The sequence below is a fragment of the Nylanderia fulva genome, unplaced genomic scaffold (genome assembly GCF_048542155.1).
Source record: "Nylanderia fulva isolate GAGA-0341 unplaced genomic scaffold, ASM4854215v1 Scaffold26, whole genome shotgun sequence".
NCBI classification, from domain to species: Eukaryota; Metazoa; Arthropoda; class Insecta; order Hymenoptera; family Formicidae; genus Nylanderia; species Nylanderia fulva.
Genome location: NW_028190325.1, coordinates 2,231,554 through 2,258,093, shown reverse-complemented (window position 1 = coordinate 2,258,093; position 26,540 = coordinate 2,231,554). Strand labels below are relative to the sequence as shown.

At 34.5% G+C, this 26,540-nt stretch overlaps 2 protein-coding genes and 1 pseudogene across 10 annotated transcripts in view; 1 reads left to right on the top strand and 2 right to left on the bottom strand.

Annotated features, from left to right (window-relative positions):
• The window catches only part of LOC114936594 (agrin), a 464,192-nt gene that overhangs the window by 337,313 nt on the left and 100,339 nt on the right, over window positions 1-26,540 (top strand). The window lies entirely within an intron of this gene.
• LOC114942754 (ornithine decarboxylase 2-like) lies at window positions 10,819-13,885 on the bottom strand (annotated as a pseudogene). The gene is made up of 4 exons (XR_014924890.1): window positions 13,797-13,885; window positions 12,261-13,231; window positions 11,838-12,010; window positions 10,819-11,729 (listed from the first exon to the last, which is right to left on the bottom strand). The product of XR_014924890.1 is annotated as an ornithine decarboxylase 2-like (transcript).
• Window positions 13,960-17,992, bottom strand: LOC114942753 (ornithine decarboxylase-like). 2 transcript variants are annotated; one of them, XM_029318187.2, is made up of 8 exons: window positions 17,875-17,992; window positions 15,949-16,145; window positions 15,778-15,854; window positions 15,515-15,687; window positions 15,121-15,421; window positions 14,571-14,810; window positions 14,284-14,492; window positions 13,960-14,159 (listed from the first exon to the last, which is right to left on the bottom strand). In XM_029318187.2, the coding sequence occupies exons 2-8, from the start codon at window positions 16,130-16,132 to the stop codon at window positions 14,126-14,128; spliced, it is 1,218 nt and encodes a 405-aa protein (XP_029174020.1). In that variant the 5' UTR covers window positions 16,133-16,145; window positions 17,875-17,992; the 3' UTR covers window positions 13,960-14,125. The 2 variants fall into 2 exon arrangements, with proteins under 2 accessions (XP_029174020.1, XP_029174023.1); XM_029318190.2 differs by having other exon boundaries at window positions 15,949-16,083.

Sequence of the window (26,540 nt, the reverse complement as noted above, 5' to 3'; positions counted from 1 at the left end):
TAGCTGTGTTCCAATCCGATTGTTATATCATCTCGTTTATAATCGGCTAACAGATTGCGCAATTAAGACTATAATTAATACTAGAAAAGAGTTGTTGCAGTAGTAGTGATATCGCGCGATAATTAATGTTTTACGCTTCATTAGCGGCCTCGTCGGCGGAAAGTGCATCTCAAGCACGATTGACGATAACAGATGCGCCTAATCGTGATAATTAATGTGGAATTTAATTCATCAAAATTTAATGGCTTTATCGATATGCTTATATTTTCTTAATCTTGTCAATATAAAGAGAGATTCAATATTATATATATTAACTTAAATATAGAAAGATTTAGAAAAAAAAATATATATATATATATAATTGTATATAAAATAAAAAAAATTGAAAATATAAGGCCTAAGAATTAAAGGGAATACGCAAGCTATCACAATATATATACGGAGCGCATATATTCTTCATAGGATCGCAAGTCGAGCGATGCGGTGCAATGCAGCATCGTTGCAGCTATCCGTTTGCAATAATTTACTAAGAGCATAGCTGTATCGCTGCGGACGCATGTGGCAGCAAGCATCTTCGTCCTCCTCCCTTAATCCAAAGACGTCTCTCAATTTACCTCGCCTCAATTTCGCCTCGTCTCCCTCTCTCTCTCTTACGCGCGTGCGCGCGAGTCTCTTCAATTATTACAGCCCGCGAAGCTTGAGGCATTTTCAGGGCGTTTTGACGATAACTGATGGGACAGGCGGCTCGCATACGAGCCGTCGCCGAGACATTTGGGAGGGGTTGCTGCACACCGACATGCCGCAGCAACATTGTTTTCCCCGTTCCCTCGTGCTACCATCTCACCACCACCACCATCTTCCCTATCTTCTCTTACTTGCTCCGTCTGTATTCAAGCGCAATGGTAAAGCTTCTCTCTCGCCCACGAAATTGAATACCATGCTGCCATTCCCTTTACTATACGTGCTGTCGCGATTTACAACCACGCGCGCGAAATGCGACAAGAGTTTTCAAACAAAAATATTTCATCAATAATTATGCCGGCAAGATATCTCGACATATTTCCGTTTGTGACATATAATGAGGAAGAGGAAATGCTTGTATGAAACTTTAATATTAGCTGCGAGATGTGATATGAAATATCCTATTTGTAATTTAATGAAAGGCTATATATATTTTTCGCAAAAAGGAAACAAAATAGATACGCATTTGTATTTGTAATTTTTTTGCGCGAAAGATTTTTTATTACTCTCGTGCTAATTTTCAAATGAGCGAACTATCTCTCTCTCGTTCTCCGTCCTCGCGCTTGCAATTATTCCGCCATGCCCGAAAATTTATCTTATAGGATACCGTTTCCGTTACGCGTGCCAGGGAAACGTTGTTTTCCGTTCTGGGGCGCGACAGCGTTTTCGTCTTCTTCGCTCCAGCCCGTCGCGACGGGAACACGTTGCTCCTTGCGAAATTTAATTCCGTGCACCGCGATCCCAACCCCAACCCCTCGCGATGCTACGCGCGGTACGATTTATAACGACATTGAGCCGACGCGTATATTCCGGTATTCGTATAGCGGGCGTAAAGTGAGTGCAATTATACGCGTGATAAACGAGGGAACCACTGCATTCTCCGGTATTATTGCTCCTCCCGAGGGAAATGTTAGAATACAGCATGTCTCTCTCGAATAAGCGAGCGATTTGAAAAAAAAAAAAAAAAAAATAATAATAATTTATAGCTAAAAGCTAAGATTTTTTTTTTCGAATGAAAAGAATCTAACTCTAGAAATCGATGATCGAAATTTTAACTTGTATATATCGTTAGCAGGAATGCAATTAATTCTTAATAATAATCAGATGCATCGGATGAACGAAATAAATCTACGAATTCTCTGGTGCAAAATTCTCCCGTTTCCCTCGATTTTATAAAAAGAATCTTACTTTTTCTTCTTTTTTTTTTTTTTCTCGTTAAGGAGTTATTTATACAATGCGCATTGTAGCAATGATCATCCGGCTATTTGGCGAGCAACGCAATTCCGCCACGAGCCAGAGCGGTCCTCTTCGTGCTTCTATAAGAACGCGAGCCGAAAAGATCGCTTTATCTTTCTTGCGTGCCTGTTAACATTTTTCCTTTCTCTCCTTACTCCTCTCGTCCGGTTTTGCCACGGGCAGACATCGCGCTGTTCTTTGCAAAATTTAATTCGAACGTTAGGAGGATGTTTACACGAGAGCTTTTGTACAGTTTTAATACGATGAACAAAACACAACTATTTCTGCCATTTCCTGTATTTATTCATATGCACATATTTACTTGTTCAGCTGTTGCGCTGTTTATCGCGATACTTTTTAATTAATGTATTTTTAATTTGCGCAATGTTGCATTATTGCATTTCGCAAATTTTTATATATTATTGTTTAAGACTTTGAAGAAAGAAACAAGTAATAAAATGAATTTAGATCAATATAAATTTAATATATGCATTATTCTTTAAATGATTAATTTCAATGATATTATTTTTTAGTTTCGCGCGCTAATATTCACTTATCATAATTTTAGTGTATAATACTTAAAATCGTAAAATGGCAAGACGAATTTTATTCATTTCGTTATTTCTTTTTCGTAATCAGGTTCTTGAACCATACCATTAATTTACGATGTATTTGTAATATTTATACGAGGAAAAGCACCGCGTGTTCTCTCTCAGCCACTTGTGTCTTTGAGAGTTTCGCCATTTTTTCTTATTCCGTTCTCGCTCGTTTATTTGCCTTTCTGCGCCGCTCGCGGCGGAAACGCGTTCCGCGTGCGAAATTTAATTCCGGCACTCCGGTTCCGGTCCCCTTGGCTTACGCCTCTCCCACGATTTATAACGACACTGAACCAGTACAATAGTTGCGTATTCGCGCATAGTAAGTTTCGGTATTGTTGCGGATATACACGGCGTGTAATATCACCGTGATATATCGCTTGTGATCCGGGGGGCACTCTGTAATATCATCCCTTCCACAGCAATTACGACGAGATACTTCCGAATGGCTAAATGCGATATTGTTGCAGTTTGTTTGGTATATAGTACGGCGAACTGAGATTAGATTAGACCAATTATATATATGAACGTGTTCTATGAACGAGCGAGCGAGAAGATGCATGTGAATGAATGGGATCTAGGACTAAGTAACTGGTCTGGGTTACTTTATTAGTTACGAACATGAAATGTGGAATATAACACTCTCTTCGATATAGAAATTGTTTTAGTAATATTTCCGCGTCGCATTTTTTGCCGCAATTACTAACTATTGCAAATAAATAGGAAGAAGGAGAGACAAAGGGAAATCGCATTTATATTTTATTACCGGGAAATCGATTTATCGTACGTTCTTCAAGCTTGGATGAAATTTCTGTTTGCGCGAATATATATATATATATATAAATATATATATATATATATATAAATTTTCCTTATTTTCGTAATAAATATATATATATCTATATATTACGAAAATAAGGAAAATTTGATTGCAACCGATCGTTTACAAATGCGGTGCGTGAATCGCGCAAACGCAAACATCGAGATGATTGAGACAGAATCGCTGAACAGAAAGTTGCTTCCTAGAAAAGATTCGCTCATCATCTTCGAGGCTGCCTGTCGAAGCCCCGAGGTATAAATGTCACGTGGCAGAGAGAAACGAGTATTTCGTTCACGTCGCGGTAGTGTCACGCAATTTCATATCCGCTCGAAATACTACGGATCTCGAGCCCTTATCGTTATCCCGCGCTCTAGTTTCGCCCTAGTTTTATCCTCTACCTTCACCGTCAACTCTATCCTTCACGTTAGTCTCGTAGAAAAACTATTCAAAGATGGAAGATGAATTGATATCTAAAGATATAATTGTAGACATAAGCATATCGATCGAATTTTAATGGAAATTGTGTTTCTTTTTAGAAGATATAATTATAAGATCAATGTTTAAGGGTCATTACCACCTGTCATAAGAACGTACTATCGACTAATCTCATTAATAAATGTATCAATTGTCAAGAAGTTTCCATTCATTATTGCTTTATATGATATTTAACGAATTATTAATTATTCAGTGCAACTGACAATCATTTGCCATATGATATTTTGCTATAGTATCTTATAAGTTAAACTAAATCAAATATTAATGAAATAAGAAATTAAATCAAACACGAATGAATTAAAAAAACATACAATATTTTTAGAATATTTTCTAAAAGGTGAAGATATTTAAAAAACATCTGTGATATATGTATAATGCAAGTCAGGAGATCAATAATCAACGTAATTATTACATAATGCTGAAATTCTTTTATTTATTTTCATAAAATTTATTTGCTCGTTAAATAATCTGACTCAAACAATGAATGGTCTCTTATTACAAGCTTTTACTTTGTATTTCCTCGCTGATGCATTTATCTCTTTAAACGTGTGATATAAAAAACTTTATTAATAATTTGGTGGGAAAATGTGTACTCAGCTGAGCCACATAACATATATTCTTTACGTACATGTACTAAAGAAATATCTTTAAAAGACGAGTTTATTGCTGCCAATCGATAACTTACGGTTCAAGAATATTGCATGATATATATCTTAACGTCTTCTCTCTTGTGTTCAATAGAAACATGCAATAACGTTGTATTTTAAGAATCAACGTCGGATACCTTCGCTTGCCAGATATTTATGAGTGAATAAATATCATAACATATCTCAATTGTATTTTGTCAATTGTATATTACATATACGTATGTATGTATGTACATACATTACATGTGACAACACATTACACGTCGAAAAAATTCTTATACGGAAATTAATTCCTCAAGGCCGAGGCATAAAGTATTCATAGACCATCCAGGTTGTATAGTTTCCTAAAATGAAAAGATAGAAGCAAGAATAAATTACGCGCCTCGGAAATTTCGACAAATTCCATGCGAGCCGTCTTAATCCATTTTCGGGCGGAAGTTTCAATAAGGGGGCGTGAGTTATTCGTCCCCATAAAGACTTGTCCTCTTTCCGTTTTCCTTCCCATTGCGAGCATTTCTCTCTTCCTCTCACGTTTTTCGTCTTTCCGTTTCTCACCTTCCTCGCAAGAGATTCACCCTTTCCTTCTGCAGCCGCTCTCGACCTTTCCTCCCGTGAACGCTAATCCCGAAAAAGAGCAGTAAGTCGTTTTTCACGTGATCCAACAACTTAGACCGAGTTTACGAACAGGAGGTAACACATTAATCGACCAACAATATCGTAGCTCTTCTACAAATTTATAAAGAAGCTTAGCGATTTAATGTCGCTTTATATATTATAGAGAAATTCATAACTTTTTCGACATGAATAGAAACAAAATATTTTGAATTATAGCTGACCTTTAAATTGAAAAAGTTTTTTTTAATTTTCGCGATATTGAATTCTCTGCTTGATACAAGATATAATTGTCATTTAATCACTTCTGTTTAGACAGATATATTTCGCGGAAAGTATTGAGAATGAAAAGATAAACGCGTTTTTCGAAATTGTTTACACAGATAATTTTCACATATCCATCGGAAATGCGTTTCGGAATGAGTCCGTGGAGGAAAGGTGAACGCGTAGAGAGAAAACTGTAGCCCGTTAATTTAACGACAGCCAGAAAATCGAGTTCAGCAGAGAGCTAGTTTTGTCTCTCACACAATGTTACAAACTTCCAAGTCTTCCACACATTTGATCTTGCGGCGTCTCGTGTACACAATGTTCTACTATCTCCTACATTTTCCGAACAAATATACAGAATATTTCGCGTCAAGAGACTTTTGATATCGCGCTTGTATGAGATATCTGAACAAGATTGATAACAAAGGTACCAGAGTATCCCGATGTATCAGCTGTTCATCTCAAGAAAAATAAGACGATAAAAGATGATACAATAAAACCGACAATAAAATGATCTCTGTGTAATATCTCGGAAAGTTTCGTTACAATTGTTGCACGACATCAATTTTATATTCGTATATATTTGTTCGTGTAACATACTCGCTATTTTTCAATCAATCGTTATAATATTTACGTCCAAATATATTATCGGTGAGCGGGAAGAACTTGTTCAAGCCGCTTAGACGGCTAATACAAGTGTTCTACTTGCCAGAATATATACTTTGGCACGCGGTGGTGTAAGTAAGACCGATAAGAAGGAAAAAAGTTCGTGAGAGCTCGAATTCATGTTAGAAAAATAGCGAAAATTTTTACAGCAGAGGGGCCGTTTACCTTCTGGCAACGGCGAATAACACGTTCGATTCTGAGACGTTACTTTATTTTCCCCGAACGTTTGCTCGCGCCAAAGTGGGCTCTCTCTTTTTCCTCCTTCTTCTTGCGTTCGGCTGAAGCATCGCTCGATGTCGAGCACTATTTGGATATGAAAATTCTGGCGGAGGAGTGAGAGTCGCAGCCCCTTGTAACGAGTCTCCGAGGCGAGCTCGCCTTATGAACGACGAGCGGTCGACGACAATTCTCTCGAGAGTCGTTGAATTCTCGCGGAAACGCGCCAGCCGAACCAAGGGATGAGAAGGAAGAAAAAGAGAGAGTGATCGCTTCTGGGAAGGTCTAGCGCGACGGCTGGCTTATTACAGGGACGTTACTACAGGGGTAAATAGCAATTAGGTACGCCGATTCCTTTGATCCGCCATACCACATAGCATCAACTCCTCTCTATCTATCTATCTCTCTGATGACACTCGAGATGAAAAGCGCGAATGTGTGTGCTTTTTTCCCGTCGTGACGACCCTTCTCGAAAAATCACCGGCGATAAAGGGAGGGCTCTGATTTCGTCGCTTTTGATTTAATTCGCAAATTGCGAACAGTTGGCACCTGCGATTTATTGATCTATCGTCAAAAGTGGACCGCGCTAACTTTAACGTCAACCGTACGATCGATTGATTCTCGGCAATGTGCATTTTTCGTCGTTGATTATTCATAGATTCATAATGCATATAATGTTTAAAAAATTATACCAAATGCGTGGTAATGAATTATTATAGATATTAGTATGAACCGTAATTGAACTTTACATTTTTACGTTTCACGTCTAAAATAACGGCGTAACATTAATAATTCACAGTGCGCATAAATCAGCTAAATTAAGCTGATTGTATTTTCATAAAGGATGTTGACGTACGTACCCGTTGATTCATAAAGTCCACGATATTGTTTTTAAGCATAAATTACACGCTCAATGGTGCTCATTTTACTAAAGCTGCGCGTTTGTCGTGAATTAATTAAATGAAATCGTGTTACAATATTTCGGTATATAATAATATGTATTATATGTATTTCTCGTATTGAAGTATTATAATAATACTTCAAAGGACTCTCCAAGCTCTCACATAATATAGCAGGTCTCGGCCTGTCAATTGAAATTACAAATAAATAGCGAACGTATTGTTTTATTTGTCAAACTTTGTGATAGGGGCGAGAGCAACACATACTATGTGTAATATCATAAAGTCGTGTTTCACATTGTAGAGGTAAAAGTATTCAGAGAGAGGGAAAGAGTTAGGATATCTAACGATTAATTATATAAATAATATTCACTGAAATGAAATACATGCAAAAATAATTATATAGAAATGAAGATAATGGAAAATCAGCAAGAACAAAGCTTATAATATTGTAGCAAAGTGCTAAATAATATTAAAATCACGAAATGAAGAATATAGAAACGTATACTTAATCGTGAAAATAAATACATATGTTGTAAAATCCTTTTCCGCGCTCAGAAATCAATGAAAGTTTATACGATTGTCAAGTCTGGACAATTACAGATATATTATGTGAATTCGAATAATTTTATATAAAAATAAAAAATTCTACGTCTTGTATTATTAGCAATAATATTTTTTGAGAAAAACATTATTGATGACACATGATGCCTCACTTAGCAATTTATTTATTTGATGTTAGATCCAGTTTTGTATTTCATTGTTTTCAGCATTATAATTTATAGATTTTTTTTTATTTATTTTTTTATCCGGATAAAACTTGCACAACGTAAAACTGTTTTAATAAAAAAGGGCTCGTCGATGACGTCAATATTTTGCTTTGGCAGTTTTAATGCGAAATACGTAGAATAAATCTTACTTAACGATCATTTTTTCTCTGAATTGCTCCAATCCTTGTCAATCCTGCGGGGAAAACGTGTATGTGTGTATAACGAGCTATCGGAATGGAACAAATACAAATCTCGGAGTGGAGAGTGTGTCCGAGCACGGCAACCGGCTATTGATTCAACGCGACCACAATTCAGGGTTATAAAGCAGCGTCATTCACAGTGTGACGCGCATGAAATTGGTCCTCTGAAAATACAACTCTCGTTGAAAAAAATGTGAAAGAGACGGTCGATCGAATCGGCGTGGGTCTTCGTAACCCCGATTCTTAATCCGTCGCCATCCATGTGTATTTGTAGCGGGTTGACAGCCAATTCGCCATTTCTCCGTGAAAACTGTGGTGAGGCCAATCAAGCTGCATGCCGAAAAGAGAAAGAGAGAGAGAGAGAGAGAAAATAGAACGCGACCGCGGTTAACCCAGTTGGATTCACAAACGCAAAGGGTTAATCCAGAGAAACTCAACTTGCGATAGATCTCCGCCGACTGTAATCCACCCTTATCTCTCATATTCGCCCTCATATCACCGGTGACCATATTTTCCCGCTGAACTTTTGCCACGTAATCCAATAAGCGATTTTTGCACTACGTGAATTTATATAGCGAAAGGTCGCTCCGGATATAGAATCGATATTAATAGCCGGATGAGGAAGATATACGCAAAGTCTTTGTTTGGAGCTGCAATAATGTTTACATAAAATCATTCGAATTTGCATGACATTCTTGAATTTTCACCTCGGTCTCTTGCTCCTCTCCTGATAAAAGATTGAAACAAATTTATTCTCAGCTTTAAGTATGTCAACGTAGCGATTTCTCGACTGGATAGATATATATGTACGATGCTCTGCGTCGTGACCCGACACGAAGTGGAGCATGCCCGAGCTAGTAAAAACTCGGCCGAACACTAAAGGAAACTCGTCTTGGTGTCGGCTGGGTACTGACGATGGCGGCGGATATTGGAGCATTTGTCAGCCGCTCGAGTATTAGCGGGGTTGTAGCTACCAGAGCAGGTATATACACTTATTAGCGCGCGCTTCTATGCATGGCGCCATGCCAACTAGTTACTGGACCGACCCAACGGATCGTAAAGGTGAAGTCCGAACGCGAACCCGGAAACCCGTCTATGCATACTTAGTGCCCAGTTCGCGTCGACAGCGAGCCCCAGCTTCGTTCGATTCAGAAACGAAAGGGAGAAGAGAAAAATGCCCTTCGCGAAATCGATACTACCCTATACTAGCGACATTTCAGAGCTAAAGGATTGTTGGTAATTATTAAAATTACCTCTCTGTATATTTAAAAGTCTCCGTAAAATTTGCATAGATCACACGGTTGTCTACTTTCCATAAAATTAGATACGATCGCCTCGTTGTACGATATTTACGAGTGATAAACGCGGCAGTTTTCTCGAACAATCGCGATTACAGCGGATTCGCGATAAAGATGAAAGATTGCGAAATGAGAATCAATGAAATGGGCCGAGTGATTCATAGGTCTTTCTCGATGAGATAGATCGCGATGAAATATGGAGTTTTCGCTTCCTATTTCGTTTGGGTCTCATTAAATAAAGAGATACAATTCGGAATAAAGTACTTTTTATGGTCAATCCCCTCGTCGTCGGTTCTTATCTACATCGTCGCGGTTTATTATTGGAAATAAAGATTACTGTTACCGGATTACTGTTACGATATAATGTAACCTAGTATATGTAAACGCGAGATTATTTACGTCATTTGATTCGTGTAAATTATCTGCATATTCGTTAAAAGTTTATTGCGCGTTATATTTTTGTATTACACTAATCTTATTCCATGCATCAATGTGATTGTACTATTTACATAATTTATTCGATTAACCCATTTACAGCCGTTAAGGCGAGATAAATATATAAAAATAACACATACCTCGAAAGAAAGAAATTGCGAATGTCGTGCATTCCAAATAAATTCGTACAAAAATTTCGTCGCAATTTTTGATGCGCGCGAATTTGTGCAGTCGATCGATAGTGTATCTGTCTACGTACAAAAAACTTTGTAAAACCTTCGGCAAATATGTCTATTTTTCTTCTTTTCGTTTCTCTCTCAGCGCTTATTCTACTCTATTTATTTATTCTCTTTCTTATTTCAATTGCAAATCATAATTGTGATCTTCTTTAGAGAGTTTTACCGAAATATTTGAAGAAAACATAAACCTGTTAGGAATATAATATAATAACACTTTATTTTTTATATTAAAACATGCAATAATGTGCGAAATACATTAAAAGAATAAAACACATAATTACAAAATTTGTAATTCGATTATATCAACATGTAAAATGATAAAATTAGTTATTTAAAAATCACATGTAGTCATAAAGTAAAAAGTGAGTGAACCGCAGTTATCAAAATTATATAGATACTTATTAAATTTATTAATTAATATTATTAAAAAAAGCTTTTTTATATTAAAATTTAAAATATTGAACAAACAATATTATGATAACCAAATTCGTAAAGTAAATGTTGTTGAAATGTTCTTCGATAATATATTATGTTCACTTAATATTATTTTTAATGCATTGTCCGAAATAAAATATACCTTACATTTGATTAATTTGTTTTAGAAAACTTTTCCTGAAAGTATTAATATATTATTACAAAGAGAAAAAAAATGTATACGTATATGTATATATATATGTTGTGTTATAATTTAAATATATTCTCTTTCAAGCATGCAAAATTTAATATCATTTTGACGTACACATATTTTTACGGATACTGACTATTGAGTTTTTCTAATAAATCGTTTTACAACTGGAACCGGGAACCCATTGAATGTATTGGAAAGCGCTAACGTGTAAGCACCCATATCTCTCCAGACTAACCAGTCGCCTACATAAAGTTCCGGCAACGTAAAGTAGCGTATTCTTAAGAATGAGATCACACGAGTCGGCGGTCGATCCCCATAGATTCGATAGGAATTTTTCGTCGCTCGTCGGCTACGATATTATGTTAATTCGATAATTATTCTACGCGATTATCGTTTCTTTATAATATATTTATTTGATATTTTTTATTTATTTCTTCATAATATATTTATATTTTCGGAAATGGCAAGCTTTTTAGAATGCAAGAAGGAGGCTAAAGTGAAATTCGAACCCACGTAATAGCGTTCACTGATGATTCTTATATCGGGCTCCAGGTCCTTGATCGCGCCATTAATAATCTTGACCAACTCGAAAAGACGTAACAAAACGCAGATATCAACAAACAATATATAAGTAGAAACATTCTTGGTAAATAGAAATACCACATCGAAATCTTCGTCATACACGCTCGGGAATCCACCGCCGATATCGATCAGTTGTCTTTGCAGCCTATCGATCTTGCGAAAGCGATTAACTGTTTACACATTTTGATCCCCCTACGATAGGCGTCCAGTTCTAAGCACGGGGAACCGACATGAAAACTGAAACCGTATAATATATAAATTCAAGCCGAGATCCTTCGTATGCTGTATTAAGCACGTAACTTCCTCTCGCGGTGCGCAACCGAATTTTGCTCCTAACGGTACCGGCAAATTTTTCGCGTCGCAACTGATGTGTATCACAATTCTGTTCAAATCATCTAGATTGTACATACATCGATAAAAAAATAAAACGATAGAAAAAGTCATTTAAATTATAATAAAAATATCTAAATAGAATTTGTGTTTTACTTACTTTGCTTCGGGGAAGAACTCTTTAATTTTTATCAATTCAAGTTCACTATCTACCGTCATCTGTTCGACACTTACTTTTTTGGAATATTTTATATAAGATGGCAACTTAGTTGGATGCGCAAAAATGATCCATTTACCTTGCACGCCATACTGCATTACGTGCGCTATCTCTTGCTGTTTAAAAATGTCATCCTTAATTAACTTTGAGTTATTAGGCAACTTGTTAATTTAGATACAAAGATTATATATAATATTAATATATGATTTTTCAAAATTAAATTTGTAGAATATTTTAATCTTAAATTTTTTCATTTAGTTAGTTTAAATTAAATAGAATATGTTGGTAAGAGAGAAAAAAGTTTAATGAAATCTCTATATAAGCAAAGATTTAGACGTTTGTGACACAGAGATAAGATTTTTTTACCTTAGACGCGCAGTCGAAACAAGCGTTTAAAGCTGCCAAGACTTTAATTACTATCGGATTTGAATTTCATTTATTGTTAAAATTTGAAAAACATGTGAATGCATTAATTTTTTTGGAGGTATATTTAAAGGAAAGAACAATTATATATAAAGAGCAAAAATTGTGATAAATTTCATAAACATATAATGTCGAACAATTTTAGGCATTTTACTTATTCAGTCGTGATGTCGTTTAATAACATCACTGATATCTGCTATATAAAAGGCATCCCCTGGATTTTCAATCTGTATTATATTCTTAATGATATCCATGTCATCTATATGTCATCGTCAATGATATTTATTTCTTTGAAATTGAAATGCGACATGATGAAATCAAATAAACACACAGCAAAATTATTCGCAAAATTTTTTCCTGTGCAAAGAATAAGTTAATATTTTATAAACTTCAATTAATATCTTTGATTGTAACTGAATTATGTTACATAAATTCAGCTTGATGAATGGATTATGACAATTAATTTATTTAACATTTTGTTCATAATTAACATTTTCTTCTTTAAACTAATTTAAGAAAATACTAATTTAAATAATACTTGCGATTTTTAATATGTTGATTTCCAACTGTCGTTATGTATATTACAATGAATATTGATATTCCTGGACTTATAGATCACAGATGAGATAGATGATAGATCCTTAATTTAATCACAGCTTTTGACGAAGATTAATTATAGTTTGTTTGAACTAGTCGATCCCAGAGACTTTAGTTAATCGAACTGCTAACTTATAAAGACGTATAAATTTATTGATACGTTCATTATTTGTCAACTTACTGTATGACACGTTCAGGGTGACTGATTGTCCATAGCATCGGCTGTGTATTATTTATTCTGCTCTCTATCATCATCTTTCTTTCTTTCTTTCTTTGTCTCTTTTTCTTCTCCTTTTTCAAAACATCGTGGTACTAAACTACAAACGTTATTTACATGGGTTTAAGATAAAATAATTAAATGGCATATTTTTTTATAGTGATCATATTCCAGCGTAATTTGATAAGAATGCTTATCAATAGAACCATAATTAATCGCGCTGTCACCTGATTAAATAATACAACAAGTATTTTATTAACCAATATTTCCTCTTGAGTTTCTACATAATTATTGAAATCTTGTAATTTATCTGACAACTCAACTAAGTTATTTTATACGACTAAATAATTTTAAAATTAATTAATTTTAAAATTAGTTAATTTTATGTTGAAAGTTAGTTTAACTTAGCTTCTTTTAGTCATGTATTAGTAAATAATATCTTGAAAATTATACAGGATAATTCATTTTAATCCTATGCAAATATTTCGACAACTATGAGAGATACGAAAAAATATCAATAAATAATATATCGCGTAATTTAACATATTAGTGAATTATATGAGACTAAATTTTTATCTTACTCTGTTGTATCTTATCATTGTGTAATTATAAATTATTAAATATTTATTTTGAAATTGAAAAAAACATTAATTCTTAAGATTTACCATATGTTGCATTTATTTACGCAGTTGGCTTTCTAATTACGCATAATTAGTTTCTTCAATCTTTTATCGTCTTTTATCGTGAAGCATCTAATGAGTTCTAAATTTTTCGATAGTTGCATTTATCATAGTTTATCATAGTTGTGTATATTGAATAGATATTAAAAACATGTCACAAAGTCTTATTTAATATTTCTCAAGGATTACAAAACTAGACTTATAACACATTTAATTTTATTTTTGGTAAAACCTTATATTTTATTAGAAGAATTCATTCCATTATTCTCATTAAGTTGTTTGGCCCAATGATTTTTGCAGAATGAAGCAAATTCCTATATTGAATCAATTTGCGCTTTAAAATTCTCCCTGCAAGTATATTAACGATTCAGTTTATGCAATAATTTAATTAAAAGCTATGTTGGAGGATTATTGTACAAACAAATAATAATATATAATTAAACTGTTTATCTATCTATTTCTTCGCACTAACCATTGACTCTTTCTAATGATTGGTATCACAATCGGGATTGGGAATCCATTGAATGTAAAAGACATGGCTATAGAGTAAGCACCCATATCTTTCCAAGCCAACCAATCGCCTATATGAAGCTCCGGCAACATCACTTCCTTGACAATTAAATCATATGAGTCGGCGGTCGGTCCCCATATACTTGAAAGAAATTTTTCGTCGCTCATTGGCTGCGGTGGATAAATTGAACGATTATTTTCTATCGATAAAGAAACGCGCTTTTAATGTGAAACCAAATATATAATTACCTCGGAAAGTAATAGCGGGACTCTAGCTTGCAGACCTAACAATTCATCTATGAAGGAACTGAATACGCCGGAATTTATATAATACATTCTCATTGTTTTGCTATTTTTCAGACTAATTTTTATGGAATGCATATACGTAACCAAAGTAAAACTGGAAGTTACATAATAACTTCCTGGTTCGCTAATGATTTTTATGCTAGAATCTAGATCCTGTATGGCATCGTTGATAATAGTGGCAAACTAAAAATGTGCATGAACAACGTAGTAAATGAAAAAATATATAAATAAGAATATCTGAAAATAACTATTTATATTTCTGATAATTAGGTATGAATCTTTTAAATTTTTCCACAGTAATTTTATATTGAAAATTGAAAAATAATTTTTTTAATTTTAATAAATTTAACATTAATTCAAGTTTTATTATTTTACTTAATATCGTTTTTTTTTAAGTCTCATGTGTAATATTCTAACAATTTAAGACTATTTTTTTAATTTGAAAGAAAGATACGCAATCTTAAAAAAGAATCTGGAAAAATTCGGAATATACCATATCGACATTCGTTCCGGTCTCGCCAGGAAATCCACCGCCGATATCGATCAATTGCACGTTATCGTGTCCAATCGCCTTGGAGGTGTTAATTAATTGTTTGCACAATTCGATCCCTCTTCCGTAAGCCTCCATCTCTCTGCACGGACTACCGACATGAAAGCTGAAGCCATGTAGATTCAGATCTAGTTGTTTCGCAAGCTGTATCAAACGCACAGTTTCCTCACCCAATTCGGTGCCGAATTTCAATCCCAGTATTATCGGCGTATTCTTCGAATCGCAACGTATACGTATAACAATTCTATTACACAAAAAGATGTGTCAGTCAAAAGAGATCTAATATAGATTGTCTTAAAAAGCGTATTCTTTTTAAAACGTATCCACTACTACTCACTTAGCTTCGGGAAAGAGATCTTTAATCTTAAACAACTCGCTCTCACTGTCCACTGTCATCTGCTCGACACCCATCTTTTTAGCGTATTCTATGTGAGACGGATATTTGGTTGGGTGCGCAAAAATAATTCGAGAGCCATGCACTCCGTGTCGCATTACTTGCTCTATTTCTTGCTGTGTCGTAAATATTATATAACATTATCTCGAGATTATCTCTATAAATCATATTTAAACCATACTTGATGATTGGAGAAAGATTTTTACCTTGGATGCACAATCAAAACCGGCATTTAAAGCCGCGAGAACTTTAATTACCGTTGGATCCGGATTACATTTAATTGCTAAAATTTGAATAGAGTTAATTATATTAAATCTTGACGCTGTAAATCACTGGTATATCACTGAGAATATAAAAATATAAAAAAATATGCATACCAAAGTGTGGAACGACTCTGGGCATCTTGGTAATCCATTCTTGATGCTTCTGAATAACATTACCGATATCCGCAACATAAAAGCCTCTTTCTGGATCTTCCGTACTAGTCATAGTCCTTATAATTTCCATATCATCTATCGTATCACTAAAGATTTTTATTTCGCCAAAAGTATATTGTGCCATGCTAAATTATATTCTAAAATTATTATAACAACAAACAAATTATTTAATTTGTGACATAATATATACATAATTTATATTTTTAAAACATTTATATTTATAAAATTTAATTTTTATTAGGCCTTTTTTGAGCATAAAATTAGAATAAATTAAAAAAACATAAATATCAGATAAAACATTTATTAGAAGCGGAACGTACTTTTACTTAAGATTTCTTTAGCCGAGATTTTAAAATCTTATGTGACTGTTATTGTCTATATACATAATTAAACCAAGCTCACATCGTTTGTCCAAGTTTGAAAAAATAAATTTTACAGTGTGTCAAATGATTAAAAATTATTTATATATATGTATACGTGTCAAAATTATTCGGTATATAATAAACACTTTTACTTGACAATGACTATTGAGTTATGATCAGACGATGACATCAATCTTAAAGCGTCGGCATTATATATCTAAGCAAAGAGTGACGAAAGGACAATGACAGTTATGTATAATAACACACGGTAATGTCCCAACATATAACGGAAACTAATCATAATTTCGACTGGGATAATCCCAAGACTTTAGATCAATGTAAACAACTATTATAAAAGGTTGATCTCGGAGACTATCTACATAAAACAACAACATAATGATCTAAATGCAACAGAAAATTGCGAATATTTAGATTCTTCTTACTTTTCGTTACTAGATTCTATTTTTAATAAACAAAATTATACAACATCCACATCAAATTTTAAAATCTATAAATTGTTAAAATTAATTTTTATATTATATATTTATAGCGTTGTATATTGCGGCTGAAGAAGTCTTAAGTAAAAGTACAAAACGTTCCGCTTCTAATAAATGTTACATCTGATATTTATGTCTTTTTAATTTATTCTAATTTTATGCTCAAAAAAGGCCTAATAAAAATTAAATTTTATATATATATTTTATAAATTAAACTTCGGCTCGTATACAATTAAAATATGTGATATAATAAAAGGCCAACTTAACGAGCTTATAAGATATTAATTAAAAAATTTTTATTATTAATTTATGTCATAATATACAAAAGATAAGATAAACGTTTCGACTGTACGACAGTCTTTTTCAATATCATGCTAATATGTCAAAAAATTAATTTAGTCATATCGACCTTAATATAAATACAACATTTATAAGATTATCATATGACGAACGCAGTACAAAATTCATGTTTGTTGGCTTGAGTTAGAGCGTCAGATTTCTGTATGTCATGCTGTTATATTATGTAACGACACTGTGAACCAATTAATATATCCGCTCAAATATTACATTTTAGATTTTTAATAAATAGTATTAACTTACTTTTTTGTCGCGAACATACCACTTTTTTAAACAATTATTTCTTTTTAAATAACCTAATCACAATGTGTACTTTTTAAAAACAAATCGATATCTGTATCTCACAATGTCGGCGCGCTGTATATATACCCAATTTTTAAGATGACGTAGACAATTTTTTAAAAATATTATTTGATATTAATAAAACATATATAAGATAATCATATTTATATAAAAATATTATGTGTATTTATTAAATAACATGGTTTCAAACATATGTAGTTGTAGGATTTTTTATAAATAAATAAATTTGATTTTGAAAATAAAAAAGAGTATATGTATGTGATTATTATACACTGTTGCAATTTTATGCAACAAATATGTAAATTATTTGCGGATAAAATATAAAAGGGAAAATTTACTTATCGTACTTTGCCTTGATAAACCGAATTTGAAGCTCTCATACTACACACTAAAATATTTTTAAAAGTACTTGTACACCGGAAAGAAATTTCACAAACTAATTGATGTTAAGAGCGAAATCTTCTTATATACATACCGATACTGTTTTTTCTGTGCACATTTAGGCTTATTATTTTTCGCGGACAAATACGGACTAAATAATAAGGCACGTATCTGCAAAACAAATGTATTGTAATAGAAGAGAATGAGCGCATTTTCCAGCATATTTATACATTTTTTTAAATAACGCCATTTATACATTTCTTTAAATAAACGCTTTAACCTTGAACCAAGAAAAACATAAGATTACACTATCAGATAAATATATATAATTACCCACATTGAAAACAACTATTGATTTCAAACAAATGTGTATTTTAATAGTGCCATTAACACCATTTGTTTGAAACAAGTATTAAATATTTATCTGTTTTGAAAAAGGATTTCTTATCTAAATATTTTTTTATAGCAAATCAATATTATGAATTTCAAACAAATTGTGTTAATGGCACTATTGAAATAAATATTTATTTGAAATTAATAGTTTGTTTTCAGTGCAAAAAACATGTGCGCAAATACCTAGCCATTGGGCGTATAAAAGCAGCTTGTATGCGCAAGTAAAACCTTATCTCAGTGCGTCGTCATAGTGATAGCAAATGCTAGCGCACTTGCGCTCACCTCGTTATAAGCATGCAAGATAAGCATATTCAACAAGCATATTGCACGCATTATCACATCACTGGCATATTTTTGGCAATTTGATATCCATTTTCACGTGTATCAAATAATACGTAAGCTAAGCATTTGCGTGCAATATGTGTGACTAAACATATCCCACATACAAAACTCAGGCAAAAAATGTTATCTGGGTAGAATCTGTCGTAATTAAAGGATAAATAACAGTAATTTATGACACCATTATTTTCAATAGCTCATTAAAAGTCACTGATAAGTCTGTGTAAATTTACATGCAATATCTATATCGCATATGTAGTACACATTCTTTTACGCTGTGTCAATGAACATGTCTTTCATGTAACAACTGACCGTAATTAGATTGAAATTAAACCAAAGATCGAATAGTGAGTAACTCACTTCTAAAGTGCTAAAAAAATTTATTTTTGTTCCTTTAAGATCGCTATACGTTAAAAGATAAAGGAAAATTCTCATTTTCCTATATGCTCGTTTGCGTAAATAATAATAACCTCATTATAGTGTTAATTACACGTTATCTGAGAGAGAGAGAGAGATTTTTTCTTATTTTTAAAAAACTAAAGAATTCCTAAATTTAAAAAAAAAGAAAATTTTCAATTTCTGTAATCTTCTATCAATAAACTTCATAATTTTCTATTAATATTTATAAAAAATACTAATGTAAAAGCAGGGAGAATAAAAAATACAAATGTAAAAGGGGGAGAGAGAGAGAAATTACGTATAGAGAATAGTGTAATCATGCGATCACTTGAAGTATCTTGTCTTAAGTCTGTTTTTCTTATTTGCTCCGTGCATACAGTCATGAGAGTTAGAATACAACCACTTTATTTACACGATCTGTTTTCAACATCATTATAAAATTTGCTTCCTGCTTTCTCAGTTTGTTCAATAATAATCCTGTTCTCTTAGACTTCGTTAACGAGTTTTACAATAAAACTTTATACACTAAACTCCAACAATGAAACGCGTTTTCACTACTGCCGGCCGTTCTATTATGTGTGCCCGTACATGATTGTCATTTTCACAAAAGATGAACGCAGAAGATTCTTAAAATAATATTACGTATTCTTTACATATTTACCAATTTAATAGATTGACCGACTCGTTTAAAAAAAGACTTGGACTGAATAAGCTAATTGTTGCGACGTTAGATACACTGTAAAAAAAAGATATGTAAAATTACATAAATAATAAATGTAAAATTACATGATAAATAATGAAAAGGTAAACATTTCTATTATTTATCGTGTGGGTGGAGGTGGAAACAACAAGCGTTTGTACATATGCAAATTGAAAATAAAATGTGGTAAATGTTGTAAAATTGGAAGTTGGAAAGGACACGGCTGAAAGATTGATTAAAGATTAGAAAATAATACGGGGAAAATGGATCGCGACGTGTATCGGCTATAGACCCAGAATTAAACCGGGAGAAGAAATCGACGCACGTTCCGGCATACAAGCCATCGGGTGGCTAGTGGTAGCGGACTTCCTGCAGTCGAACGTGCCGACGTATAACCGCAGTAGCGGAAGCTGGGAGAGGTCGACCCTGCAAAGTAGGCGTCTCCATTCTCGATGACCCTTGGGATTTGAATTTTACGGTGTGGCACGAGAGAGGGCACTCTCTCTTTCTTTCACTTGATCCGCGCACCTTCGAGGCGGCTTTCGCGCGAACGGAAGAGAAAAGTCCAAGTTTCGACTTGTTAATCTTGAACACTGCCTGCTCTCCTCCACATTATAGAACACGGTTAAAGTTAGAAGTCGAGAGATAAGAGTAAATCTCTCCATTGTTTCGCGATAACATTATATATAATCATTCTCGCAAAATAATCTTCTTCATCATAAAAATTTCACGAAAAAAGAAACATTTCTAGATTCCGTAGATTTGAAAAGAATATATTATCAATTATATAGGAACGAAAAAAATTGATATTAACGGGTGAATTTTTCTGGTGTGTTAAATACCGTTTACACGTCGAGATGAGGACATTTCGATAGTCCGGCTGGCCTTCCTCGCATTAATCAACGTCACGCACGCGTCTGATAACATTTGTCGAAGGCACAACGCCATGAAACGATTCCTTTGATATTCGTTAGTGTGTCACACGTAATATCCGCTAGACGGCCGATGATGGATTTGACGCTCTCGCAGATTGCCGTATCGCGCCGGACAATGTCTGTGTATTTTTTTATACGACGAAAAACATTGCAATATATACGCGCCGTGCCGATACGTTCGCGATACGTAAAATTGCACGCGTTGTTGGCAGCTGTCGCCATCGGCCAACCATTCCGCTACCGTCCCGGTGTTTTTGACGCGACGATTTGGCCGATTCGCCCGACATGATAGTCGCCGATTGATTATTTATCGATCCGCCGTCGTGAGCATCAATTCGTACGAGAATATTTGGCACATTTATTCATCGGGCTGAAAATCCGCGTGTGCTACACATCGAAAACTACGCGTGCATTCCACTCTTGACTCGACACGGGATTTCGTTAAATTGGATTTAACAGTTTATTGTTATGGTAAAAAGCACAAACCGAAACCTCTCTATAAAAAAATTAAATCCAATTAAAAAAACTGTGAATCATTGAAGCTAGATATTACGTATAAAAAGAATCGATGTATTCTTTTTTTTTCAACACACATCAAAGTATATATATATATATATATATATATGTACGTGTGTATGTACTGTGTGCGAGTGTGCTGTCAAAGAAAGTTGAACGATAAATCCAAAGAACATTCGCGTGTACCAGTGTTAATAGTGCTTCGACTGCAGTTTCGCCAGCTGCCGATCACGTTTTCGGAGAAGCGTTGAAGCACGATCGTAGTTCCGCAAGTCGGAGCATTTTCCGTACAAGCGGGGCACGCTCGAAATAATGAAGATCCTCTCTTGCGAAAACGCGCCACGTCTCTTGCATGAATATCTTGCCGGTTCGCCGTCATTAAAAAGGCTTACGCTACTTCCAGCTTAGAGACGAGGACAAGCTAACAAGGCCGGAACTTTGTACTGCAAATGCAAGTTCGGGGAGAAAGAGAGAGAGAGAGAGAGAGAGAGAGAGACGGAGAAAGAGAATGAAAGGGAGAGAGAACCCCGTAATACGTTTTACGTTTCAGGGTATAAAACTCTCGCTGTTAAGCCGAGTTCAGAACTTGTCGAGATGCTGGCTGGAGTCGAGAATGGTGTACACGTGATCGGGGTATGCGACGGACACGTTCGCGTGTTTCAGCGACAGCTTGGCAGTCACCGCATACTTGCGCAGTCTTAGTTGGAAGCGAATTAACCCTCGTACTCAACCCTGCGCTCGCGGTATCATGTTCTTTGTCTTATTAACCCTACGTCGCTCACCCTTTCCTGGAAAAAGAGATGGCGAAATATTGGATCTTCAAACTCTATCGCGTTTATTGCGTCTTTTTTCCCTTTTTCCTTAATGCTTTAAAAAGAAATTAATTTGACGTATCGATTCGATGAATTATTGTAGAAATAGTTGAGTAAACATTTTTAGAAGATATATAAATAATAAGATGAAATCTAATTGATTATTTATATAATTTTTTATTCCTCCATCTCTTTTTTTTTCAAAAAAATTCCGCGGAAAGAACTGAACGAATAAATTTATTGCGTCTTTTTTTCTCTTTTTCCTTAATGCTTTAAAAAGAAATTAATTTGACGTATCGATTCGATGAATTATTGTAGAAATAGTTGAGTAAACATTTTTAGAAGATATATAAATAATAAGATGAAATCTAATTGATTATTTATATAATTTTTTATTTCTCCATCTCTTTTTTTTCAAAAAAATTCCGCGGAAAGAACTGAACGAATAAATTTATTGCGTCTTTTTTTCTCTTTTTCCTTAATGCTTTAAAAAGAAATTAATTTGACATATCGATTCGATGAATTATTGTAGAAATAGTTGAGTAAACATTTTTAGAAGATATATAAATAATAAGATGAAATCTAATTGATTATTTATATAATTTTTTATTTCTCCATCTCTTTTTTTTCAAAAAAATTCCGCGGAAAGAACTGAACGAATAAATTTATTGCGTCTTTTTTTCTCTTTTTCCTTAATGCTTTAAAAAGAAATTAATTCGACGTATCGATTCGATGAATTATAAATATGAGTAAACATTTTTACAAGATATAAATAATAAGATGAAATCTAATTTGATTGATTATTCATAATTTTTTATTTCTCCATCTCTTGTTTTCCAAAAATTTCCGCGGAAAGGACTGAACGAATAAATTTATTGCGTCTTTTTTTCTCTTTTTCCTTAATGCTTTAAAAAGAAATTAATTCGACGTATCGATTCGATGAATTATAAATATGAGTAAACATTTTTACAAGATATAAATAATAAGATGAAATCTAATTGATTAATTATTCATAATTGTTTATTTTTCCGTCTCTCTCTTTTTTTTTTTGCAAAAAAAGTTCCGCGGAAAGGACTGAACGAATAAAACACGCTTTGATCGTGTTCCCCGACCATTTAAAATCCGCACTCTGGGCAGCCAATCGCACAGCAAACGCACACATGTTACCATGCGGTCGATCAAGGGGATCCGTAAACGGCGTGAGTGGCATGCTACGATATTCGCGAACTAATTCAACGTTGTTCCCGCCGTAAATCGCGTGACTTTGGTCCGCCAACGACTTCTTGGATCAGTGTAATAGGTATGTTGCTCACGTACGCTCCGAATGCACAACGCGGTCGTCTATCGGAGGCGCGGGAGCGAGAGGAGCACAATAATTGGCGCCGCTTCGAACACGCCGTGGTTACATCGATCCGAGAGTGCGCTCGCCGAGAGTGCGAAATGCTACCCTCTTTTAATCACGCGATAGCGTAGCGCAGCGACGGCGACGAAAAATCACAGAAAAAAAGGAATCCTTGATTCAAGTATACATGTATTTTTATTCTTGAACGCTATTTGATTGATTTAAGCATAGAATGCTCTTTGTAATCACAAATTTTCATTTGCCTTAATAATAAATAAGTTTGTGCAAAGTATATTTTATCCTTAAGATATATTCTTGTTTTAAAAATCGTATATGGTAAAAACAAACTTAGTCACATTTGAACTAAGAATTATTATATTTATTTGAAAGTACCGCTTATATCAAGATGCACACTTGTCACTTGTTCTTGCAATATTTATAAGTAAATTTCAGCTTCAACCAAGAATATTTTGCACTTTGTTTTAAGGATAAATTATCCTTTATCCAAAATTATTTATATTTGGTGCTATTATAAGGATAAAATATACTTGAATCAAGGCATATTTGCATTCTCTCAAGGATACTGTTTTTTCTGTGATCCTTTTAAGAAAATTTACATCCATCACGGACTCCCGATTCTTTTTGCGGGAGACTATCCACGCGATGAAAAATCTTCTCTTCTCAAACGTTTTGCCGTAAAATTGTTATTTATTTTAAATCGTATATACTTTGGATCGCATCAAACACACGTGGCGCAAATTGAGCCGGCATTAAAAGAGGGAAGGCGCGGATATAATAGTTTCAACTCAGTTAGGATATCTAATTAAGTCAGATTTCCAGGGGGAATGCTTAGAGTTAAACTTCCATTTGTTTATTGCATTTTTGTAGAATATTGATTTTAGGATTTCCCGAGCTTTTCTGTGCTTTCATATTCGACCTAACCCATTGCTATCCCTTTTTATAGTTTTATAAAAGTATCGTTTCCTTGAGCCTACTTTTTAAATAATAAAATGATATATTTGCGTGTAAAATATTTAAAGTGTTTCGACTATCTCGCTTCGAGCAGCGAGATTACAAGTTAATTTCGGATTCAAAGGTTGCTCGAATCGATCGCAATAGGAATTACGGAAGTCGCGCACCGTATTCCGATCAAGAAAACCTTCACGTCGCCGGCGGCGAAAATCCGGACGGGCGTCGCGCGCTGCGGATAATGTCCGGTTCGGTCGGTCAAACTCGACGTTTCAGAGCTGGGTTTATCCAATCCTCGCTGAAACGCGCTTGCTCACGCACACACACACACACACACACACACACACACACACACACACAGGGATAATCGACCTGCACCCTCTGAAGGACAAGAATTTCGATTTCGCGGCGGTGAGCCGCGGCTGAGCATGCGAATTCGTGATCCGGAGCACCGGAAAACGCCGTCGCTGTTGCAGCAGCAGCAGCAAAGGAAGGACCAGCACGAAAATGGGAGAGGCGGAGAGAATGCAGTGCAGTGGGACATGAATTCGAAGAATGGCAGGGTAAGGGAAAAGGAGATTATAGGAGAGAGAGAAAGATAAGAGGTCTCTCCCTTCCTCGATAGCACGTCATCCATGTGTGGACGAGGTGGGTGAAAGCAAAGAGGGTTGGTGCACGTCGACTGTATCCACGGAAAATCCGTACTATCTTGCGGAAAATCGGTCCGCGCAAGAAGGGGTGGAAAGCAAGAGGAGACGATCGGCGAAGCGGAAGGCTGATCACGTAGACGGAACTCCGTGGTGCTTCGCTTACCACGCGTCGAACTGAATTAAACCAATCTCGCAGGGATGGGGAAGACCGTGCGGATTTAAATAATTGAAATAAACTGTGAGCGCACGCCGACTCGGCACGCCGCAACCTTCCGGAAAAACGGGGACGCTCTGACCCTCCCATTTTCGATTCCTGATTCGGACGCGATTTCAAACCCCTTGTTTCTCTCTCTTTTTCTCTCCCGCTATCGCGCTTGTCTTCATGCTTTTAATAAGAAGTACCTTTTATGTTTCGAGATATACGATGCTATCGACATATGTAAAATAATTTACACAGCAACGATCGAGAACTAGATATTTGATATGACATATTTTTTAAATATTTATTTTTGAATTTTTTAATTAAAATTGATTATCAAACAATAAAAAATAAAATTTGAAAAATATTGTACAGCAAAATTATACTCAAAATCGGCTTTCCCTAATTTATTATATAAAAACGCATTAGATTTTATTAAATTATTACAGCTTTTTTAAAGTTTTATTCTCACTATTATAAATTAATCTACTATTTTTTTAAATACGTTTCTCACACATATTATTAAATTCGATAATTAAAATTTTTGATATTGAATAAACCGTAATTCGCGAGCTTTCGCGCGAAAAAAAATCGTTGTTTCGTATTGAACAAAGATATAAAATATTTATGCTACTTTTATATACGTTTTTTACTTTATGATTTTAATATTTACGAAAATAAAGCTTAATGTCCAAAAAAAATTTAATACATCTTTCATCTATCGCTGTCCATTTACTTTACAGTTTATATTCTGTATCTGATTAATAAAGCTTTGCGGATATATATATAAAGCTCCATTTCTCTTTTACAACGTTTCTCCGTCCCGCCCAACGTTCGTTCACTGGCTTTTTCAACTCGGTGAACCGTTTTCCCCGAGCGATCATTACACTATTGGAGTTACGACCCGTTTATTCACCATAAAGACAGAAGGAAGACGAGGTTTACTCGTGGAAAGAGAGAAATAGAGGACGACCGTCGACTCTCTTCGTCTCGTCTTTCCTTTCATTCGCGGATTCATGAATGAGAAAACGCGAACGCGGCACCGCAAAAACCTTCTATCCTATTTAAATTTTATTTTGTCATTTCGCAAAATCGAGTAAACTCTTCTCCCTTTTTCTCTCCCTCTCTCTTTCTCTCTCTACCTCGATTCCGTTTGGATATAAATGGCTCGCGATGGAAACTCACAGAATATAATTTAATTTCAAATCGATGTTCTCTCTCGTGTTCGCCAGACGACACTTCAGCTCGAACTCTCCGTTAACGAAACTTTTGCAATGAAAACTAGTACAATAGTACCTTAAAATAGGAAGTCGAATAATTTATCGCGCACTAAGCAGCCGCAGGTTTACATAGTACTTTCTTTGCTAAAATAACCAGG